We start from the raw sequence: 9201 nt of genomic DNA, 5'->3' as shown, positions 1-9201 counted from the left end.
ATTCAGGACTTATTTTTCTTGTTTATTGATTGTAGATTTGTTTGTTTCGTCCCTTTTTTTTTTTTTTTTTAATTTGACTATGAGCAGGTGGACTGTGTGTTCTCTGTTGTTTGTTCATCTGTGGGCACAGTACTTTTCGCCTCCTTCTCCAATTGGCAGGGTCAGTCACTCAGATATGGTACGGCCGGGCAGGTCTAGCTGGAGAGGAGTTACTGGGACAGGTTGTTTGTGGCACTTACTACAGCCACGTGGGCGGGTCTAAATCAGTGCAGAGCAGGTTCCTGTAGGCCGTGTCTGTGCTTCTTGGTGGTGTGATGTTAAACACACTGTGCAGGTAGTTAGGATGTAGCAGGGAGATAGTTATGTGTGGAGCTAAGATGGATATGGGAGAGAGGAGAGAGGAACAGGAGCCCAAAACATACAAACAAACAAAAAAGAATGCTAGGGGAGCTTGCCGTTGGAGTGGAGAGATGAGAGACGGTTGTTTTGTCTCCCGCTGGAAGCTCCGTGAAGCTGCTTTCTCGTATCCCCTGTTTGCTGGTCTCCGATAGGAGTGCAAGATGGCGGATCTACACTGCATTAGCTGGTAGGGGACCTCTGCGTGAATCTCTCCTCGCTCTCCATTCTCTGTCAGTTTTCTCACTCCATTTGGTGCTTGTCTGAGTTCTGTATCTCTTCATTTGATGTTTTAGGGTTTCAGGATTGTTGTTTTCTTTGTCCAGCTTAGTTTTTCGGACCTATGCTGTGGAGGGACGACATGGTGCTTCTGCCTAGAGCGCCATTTTGCCGGAAGTCTCATAAGGGAAGTGTTTGTGATTCACACGGTAAGCTGATCACAAGTACTTATCTTTCACTGATCTAGGGCTGCTTCTCACTGGTTCTGGGTGGCCGTGTAAACTCTCTGGTGCTGGGTCTCTGCTGTTGCGAAAAACACACCTCGTGAGCGTTGCTGCTTGCTTGTCTTACCGCTTACCCCTGAGCTGATCAGGCCTGAAGGGCTCAGGCTCTTGCCGGGTCAGGTCTGGCAACTCCTCACTTCTTCCAAACTGTCTGTCACTCCCCCGTCACTCTGTCCGGTTTCTCAACTCTCCCTTTGATGTTCAGGGCTCCCAGATGACCATATATAATCGATTCACTTGTTTTTTCAGGTGTTTGTTGTAAGAGGGTCCACCAGAAGTGTCTGACTACTCCACCATCTTGGCCCCGCCTCTTATTGGTTGATTTCTCAGAAGTAGTTCACCAGGCCTTTCTTCCTAGTCTGTATTAGTGTGGAAGCTCTCCTGAAACCTGTCCACCATGGGTGACCCTGCTGGTATTTGAAATACCAGTGGCATAGCTTCCAGCATCCTAGCAAAATGCAAGCCACCACAGTAGGACAGACTAACCGATGGGTGTGTCCTTACATTAACCCATGGCTATTTCTCACCTAAGCATGGCCTTAGTTTAGGAGAGAAAATGTAGGATGCTTTTCAGGAGCAGTGATAATTTTCAAGAGCACCTGGATGGTAGCTTTATCATGTTCACATTTGAAATGTGTGTTTTAAACAGCTGCATTTATTTGACAACTTAATTGATATTGCAAGTTCAATAATCACTTATGTTTGACTATTTGGTTCTTCAGAGATTTTGTTATTTTCAAAGTTTTATTCTTTTTTCTGATTAGTGATTCACCAAAGAGTTTATAGTGATACCAGGCTTGAAATAAATCAATTTCTAAATTTGCCCTTCTAACATATTTAGGTCTTGAGCAGATATCCCCTTAGGGTTTCACAGTTATATAAGAAACATATAATGAAACAGTTTTTATTGTGGCAGTATTTTATATACCAAAGCCTATATGTGTGTGTGTGTGTGTGTGTGTGTGTGTATATATATACACACATATATATATACACACATAATTGCGATGTACATATGTGTAAGCCACGTAAACAAATGTAGAAGCTTCTAAAAGTATCTAATAAGAAATAGCTATCCAATATAATGCTAAACCACTGATCTCTGGTAAACTGGAAAAAAAATGGAATAAAATGGGGAAAATGGCTACATTTTTGTTTATTGCATCTTTAAAGGCATAATTTGAAAATAACTCCCTAAATCACCTCTTATCAACCTAGTCTTTTATTTTAATAATTAGAAATACTAACAAATAATGACATTACTAATTGAAATACCAATTTTGACAAGCCCCTACTTACTTCTCTATTAAATGGCTTCCTAAAAATATCAAAAGAAGTTAATGAATCACTTGTTAATTAAATTTGAACTTCTTTAGTATTTGAATGGGAAAAACTGAAATACAATTGATTAAAATTGCTTTTATTAGGTTGAACATTAACAACGATATAAATATAATATATAATAATGTTACACATGAATGTGATAAGAATCTGTAACATTCATAATGGAATTTGCTCATTTTGAATATTGATTTATCTTCTAAGTTCGTTTTGTCCCTGAAAATTCAAGTGCTGAAATAATGGCTTACCAGCTTTTCCTAATTAGCCAAGTGAAAGTTTTCATGAAAAATGTAAACGTTCTCATCTAACTAACAAGTCAATCTATCTTTTCTTCTCTTGTCTTAGCCTCTTAGCAAATATCCTGCTCTGATAAATGACATTTCATTCTGGTTGCCCTCTGAGAATTACATGGAGAATGATTTCTATGACTTAGTCCGAACAATTGGAGGAGACCTGGTGGAAAAAGTTGATCTTATAGACAAGTTCGAACATCCAAAGTAAGTGAAAAGTCTTTCTGATTTTCGTCTTTACTGTCTCTGCATGACAAATGGCATACGGAAACATACAATAAAATTTTACTTAGCTCCACTGCTTGTAAGACAAAATGTCTTGTGAATTTTATAGTAAACAGATAGCTTATTGGCAAACTCCTTTATATCAATCCTTTCTGAAAATCTTTCCGAAGTACATTTCAGTCCTTCCTGGCTCAGTAAAGAAAGTATATGAAACAGAACATTTTCAAGATCTCGCAGTTTTCCATTCCTGTTTGTGGAAGTGGTTTCTTGCTATATCACATTCCAAATACAGATGATGAGGCAGAAAGAGTTGTTTGTGGAGAAAAACTAGTTTCGAAGTAAATGTTTATTAAGCACTTACCCACACCAACCTCTGTATTAGGTTCTAGGAATTAAATGTGTTCAATACAGACTTAACTCTGCTTTCCTGGAGTTAACAGTCTTGTGGGAGAGGTAGATATTAAGTAAATTGTTACACTAAGTTTGAGTAAGTATTATGAAGGAAAAATACTTCGGGCATAGTCAAAGAATTAATTTCACCTGGAGAGTCAGGGAAGTGCTCTTTAAGAAGATGACATTTCAGCTGAGATTACTAGTATGTGGGGAAGTGAAGAAAGTGGGAAAGAACATTCCAGACAGCATGTGTGAATCCCTGGGGGGAGGGGAAGTACCATATGTGAAATGCAGGAGGCAACAAAGAGCATGGTGACTCCAGAAATGAAAAGTGGAAGTGGGCGAAGAGAAATGACCAAGGGTCAAGATGTGGCTACAGGGCCCAGGCAGGGGCCTGAACCTGCATGGGCTGAGATTTGGAATTTTATTCTAAATGCAGTTGGAAGATGTGGAAGGATAGGAGGATTCCTTGCTCATCACCTTTAAATGGTTTCCTTTGACCCCCAGCTATTAGAGTAGGGGCAGCCACCACATCTTATCTAACTCCCATCCTCTTTCTCTCCTCCCTGCCTGATGTGTGTAGTTGAATCGTAACTACATTGTCATAGCCTATGGCATTCATGTTCTATCCCATCAGCCAAATCCCCATCTTTTTACCTCGTTTGTTTTTTTAAAGTCTTAGTTCTCTAGACAGAGACATTCAGTTGCCAGTTTACTGCCAGTTGCCCAGCCATCTAGATGGCAGAAGTTCATCATCTATAAATTTCCTCAAGGACTTGTGGAAACAACATTCCCTGAGATCTTGCATGTTTAAAAGCTGTTTATCTGTTTATACTTGAATGGTAATTTGGTTTAGCATAAAAATCCTTGGGTCACCTTTTCTTTTATTGAGGATCTTGTGTTGCTCAATTATCATCTCAAGTTTAATTTGATATAAAGAAATCTAAGGCCAGGCTTGATCTTTTTACTTTTTATCCTAAAGGATTCTTTCTTTATTCTTAGAAGTTTATAACTTTATCAGGATCTGTTTCAATGTTGACATATTCTCCCTGGTATATATTGTTGTCGTTCACTATTCTGATTTGACACTGCTTTTGTTTTAGGAAAGTTTTCTTGAAATATAACTTTAAAAATTTGTTCTGATCCATTGCTCTGTTCTGTTTCATTCTTCAGGGATCCCAGGTATACATGAGTAGGCTCTCCTTAGTCTGACATATTGTTTTCTCTCTAATGCTTTAAACCTCTTTATTTCCGTTTCACTTTGTCTGCTCTCCTTGTTTTTATCTCCTCTGTCCCTTACTCTGTTTTCTGCGGTCTATTCTCCCTTATGCATCTTCTACTCCTATCTTCAGTTATTTGTGTTCTTTCTTTTCTGAGTTCTGCCAGCTCACATTTTATCTCCTCCTGTTTTCTTCCCATCTCTTCTCTGATATCTTATTTCTGTTTTGTGCTCTTCTTTCCTAGAGGGGTTGCTTCATTTAATTTTTTAAATTTATTGCAAAATATTTGGCCAGAAATTTTATGCACTCCAATGGCAGCATATTTCTAGGGCTACTCTTTGTCTGTTAGTAGTTTTTCTGCCATTTTCTCATTTTTTAAAACTATTTTTGAATTGATGTGTCAATGGTATACTCATATTTGAATGAATGGGGTTTCCTGTGTCAGCTGTTTCCACAAGTTTAGTTTGCTTTCTCAACTTTAAGGTTGTAATTCTTTGTGTAGATCTGCTTCCCACCCCAATTCAGCGCAGTTTCAGCACTTGGTGGTGATATAGATTTTGCACTTGAGACTGTAACCCTTAGCTCTGAAAAAGTGTATTTTGCCCATGTTTTCTGAGATATGCCATTCCTTGCATTTCTTTTCTTCACTTCTTCCCATTTGGCTTCTTCTTGATTTCAGCTACTCTTGGCAGGCTTTAAATATATTTTAGAGCTTGCACATGATATCTGTCTCCTAACTTTACAGAAAATAGAATTTATGGTGTTTGCTATAGTATCCTCCACCGTCTCTTTGCACAGATGTAGTCAGTTTGATTCCTGTGTATTCCATCTGGCAAGATCCATAAGTATAGTCGCTGTTTCTGTTGTTAAAAAAGGTATTTCCAATGACTAAGTTGTTGGTCTTGTAAAATTCTATCCTGTGATCTCCAGCATCATTTCTGTCACCAAGACCATATTTTCCAACTACTGATTCTGATTACTGATTTGTAATCAAATCAACTACATCTGTGTAGAGAGATGATGAAGAAGCTCAATATCATCTGTCAGAACAAGGCCAGGGGTCGACTGCGGAACAGACCATCAATTGCTCATATGCAAGTTAAGGTTGAAGATGAAGAAAATTAAAACAAGTCCTTGGAAGCCAGAGTACAACCTTGAGTATATCTCACCTGAATTTAGAGACCATCTCAAGAATAGATTTGATACAGTGAACACTAATGACTGAACACCAGAAGAGTTTTGAGGTGACATCAAGGAGATCATATATGGAGAAAGCAAAAAGTCATTTAAAAAGACAATAAAGAAAAGACCAAAATGGATGTCAGTAGAGACTATGAAATTTGCTGTTTACTGTAGAGTAGCTAAAGTGAATGGAAGAAATGATGAAGTGAAAGAGCTGAACAGAAGATTTCAAAGGGTGTCTTGAGAAGACAAAGTAAAGTGTTATAATGAAATGTGCAAAAACCTGGAGTTGGAAAACCAAAAGGGAAGAACACGTTCTGCATTTCTCAAGCTGAAAGAACAGAAGAAAAAATTCAAGCCTCGAATTACAATATTGAAAGATTCTATGAGCAAAATATTGAACGATGCAGGAAGCATCAAAAGAAGATGGAAGGAATACACAGAGTCACTGTACCAAAAAGAATTGGTCACCGTTCAACATTTTAGGAGGTAGCATATGGTCAAGAACCGATGGTATTGAAGGAAGAAGTCCAAGCTGCACTGAAAGCATTAGCAAAAAACAAGGCTTCAGGAATTGACGGAATGCCAGTTGAGATGTTTTAACAAACGATGCATTGCTGAAAGTGCTCACTCTTCTATGCCAAGAAATTTGGAAGACAGCTACCTGGCCAACTGACTGGAAGAGATCCATATTTATGCCCACTCCCAAGAAAGGTGATCCAGTGGAATGCAGAAATTATCAAACAATATCATCAATGTCACACGCAAGTAAAATGTTGCTGAAGATAATTCAAAAACAGTTATAGCAGTACATCAACAAGAAACTGCCAGAAATTCAAGCCGGATTCAGAAGAGGACGTGGAAAGAGGGATATCATTGCTGATGTCAGATGGATCTTGGCCGAAAGCAGAGAACATCAGAAAAACATCGACCTGTGTTTTATTGACTACACAAAGGCATCAGACTGTATGGACCATAACAAATTATGGATAACATTGTGAAAAATGGGAATTCCAGAACAGTTAATTGTTCTCATGCAGAACCTGTACATAGACCAAGGGACAGTTATTCAAACAGAACAAGAGGACACTGCATGTTTTAAAATCAAAGAATTTGTATGCCAGGGTTGTATCCTTTCACCATACTTATTCAATCTGTATGCTGAGCAAATAATCCAGGAAGCTGGACTATATGACTTGTAATTTTTCTCACCCTTGCTTATTTTGCAGAAAACACTGAAATCGAGGATTCAGTTTTGTAAACTACCTAAGAAGCTGAGAGAAATTGCTATTGTCCTGGATATGGGGTTAGATGTGTTACAGAAGAGGGATGTGTTTGGAGGGAAATAAATTGATTGCAAACATTGAGTCTTTCTGCCTGTAGATGATTTGTAGTGATGAAAGTAGATGATGAAGAGCACGGTAACTGGAAAGACTGCAATGGGAGTGGGTGAGTGTAGCGGTCCTGTGGACCCAGGGACAGACCAGACAAGTAGGTTCCTGGGGCACAGGTCTAAAACCGTAAAATGTCACTGGACTGCTTTAGAAATACGTTTTCAGTGAGGTCTGTGCACACAACTCCATGCTAACTGAAGAAAGGTAAGTTTATCCAGTTCCTTCTGAAGGAAACAGTACTTTTTATTGGAAATTTAAAAAAAAACAAACAACCCATGAAAAACCATTTCTGACTGGCACTGGTCATACCATCTCTTAAATAAACATACAGATATTTAAAGACGGTCACTTTGTAGCTGTGCCAAATTATTCGCCTGCCCAGGGCACACACCTTTCTTATTAAGGGGCAGACTTCATATTCAGAGTAAGATTCCTGTGGCAGAGATTGCTAATTATTTCTCAATATCCAATTTTCTCTTTCCCTCCTTTTTAAATAATATGACCTCATTTTTTTTAGCTAAGCGGCTTTCCACTAGTGATGGTTGAGATTATGTATCAATTTGGCGAGGCCATGATTCTCAGTGGTTTGTCACTTATGCAATGATACATGATGTAAATGACACAGTGATGCAAACTCTCTGCTTGCCGAACGTCAAACATGGGGAGAGATGCTTGGACCAAGTATAAAACAAAGGATACTCTGGGAAAGAATCACATAGTGGAAAAACTTGAGTGTTATTTTTTGATCAAGGACAGATCCCAAGGTATTTCCGAGAGTCATAAACTGCCGGGTAGGAACCTAATTTCATAATGTTAAACACATGGAGAAATTTTTTCTTGATTATAAATAACAGTTTGTGCCCTGAAGGAGGATAGACATTCAGGCTAGAAAATGACATTTTGTTCCAGCCAGTCATTCAGAACCTTCTCTCAGAGGATCTTTGCCACTTAATCTGTGGGCCACTTGATGTGCAGAAGAGTCTTTGCAGTTCAAAAATTTAATGTAACAAAAAATGTGACAGTGATTACCTCTAGGGAAGGGAGCTGGGGTTTGGGCTTAGTGGTGACTGGGCGATGGACTTGTCCCTGCATGTCCTTTGGCACTTTTAGAATATTGCACGATACACATATATTGACTAACGAGAAAACTTATGAAAGTAATTGTGTTTCAACATATGAACCTGAGTATTCCTTTGACACGTTGTGAATACATACATCGTCTTTTGTCTGGAAGACCATGCAACTTAAGGAATTATAGGGTATGGTGTTTATTTTCTTCTAGAACATAATTGCTTACAATATTTCTTAGCCCAGGGTATGAGAAAGGAAAGAGAACATTAAGTATTGTCCTCCACTGATAACATTTCATTTAGGGATGCTAGCCTTTTTTTTCTTTTTTTTTAAACTATTTTTAAAAATTGTGGTAAAATACATATAGCAAAAAGTTTTCCATTTTAACAATTTTTAAGTGTACAATTCAGTGACATTCATTACTTTCACCATGTTGTACAATCACTATTTCCAAAAGTTTTTTATTACCCTAGACAGAAACTTAGTACTCCTTAAGTAAAAAGCCCCCATTCTCCCCTCCCTTCAGCCCCTGGTAACTTCTAGTCTACTTTCTGTCTCTATGCATCTATGTATACTAGCTATTCCATATAAGTGGGATCATACAATATTTGTTATTTTTTGCCTGACTTTTTTCATTTAGCGTAATGTTTTAAGTCTTATCCATGTCATAGCAAGTAGCAGAACTTCATATCTCTTTATGAGTGAATAATATTCCATTGTGTGGATGTACCACATTTTGTTTATCCATTCATCTGTTGATGGACGCTTGAGTTATTTCCACCTTTTGGCTATTGTGAATAATGCTGCAGTGAACACTGGTGTACAAATATTTGTTTGCATTCCTGCTTTCAAGTCTTTTGAGAATATTCCTAGGAGTGAAATTGCTGGGTCATATGGTGATTCTGTGTTCAACTTTTGAGGAATGACCAAACTGTTTCTAAAGTGGCTGCACCGCTTTACATTTCCACTAGCAGTACACAAGTGTTCCAGTTTTTTCACAAGACAGTTATTTATGACGTGTGAAAACTGGACTATAAAATAAAGTGGATTGAAATAGGACAGATTTGCTTTAAGACAGAAGTTTTTTTTATTATTATATTTTATTGTACTTCAGGTGAAGGCTTACAGAACAAATAGTTTCTCATGAAACAGTAGTACACATGTTGTTTTATGACATTGGTTAACA

General features: G+C 38.1%; 1 protein-coding gene across 1 annotated transcript in view; it reads left to right on the top strand.

Annotated features, from left to right (window-relative positions):
* The window catches only part of FARS2 (phenylalanyl-tRNA synthetase 2, mitochondrial), a 517904-nt gene that overhangs the window by 318690 nt on the left and 190013 nt on the right, over positions 1-9201 (top strand). The window contains exon 5 of the mRNA XM_023741741.1: positions 2586-2737. Coding sequence (XP_023597509.1) covers positions 2586-2737 — 152 coding nt within the window. The remainder of the gene's footprint in view (positions 1-2585; positions 2738-9201) is intronic.

The sequence above is a fragment of the Trichechus manatus genome, unplaced genomic scaffold, assembly GCF_000243295.1.
Source record: "Trichechus manatus latirostris isolate Lorelei unplaced genomic scaffold, TriManLat1.0 scaffold00188, whole genome shotgun sequence".
Lineage (NCBI taxonomy): Eukaryota > Metazoa > Chordata > Mammalia > Sirenia > Trichechidae > Trichechus > Trichechus manatus.
Note: the sequence above shows the minus strand (reverse complement) of the source record. Positions and strands in the feature narration are given on the sequence as shown.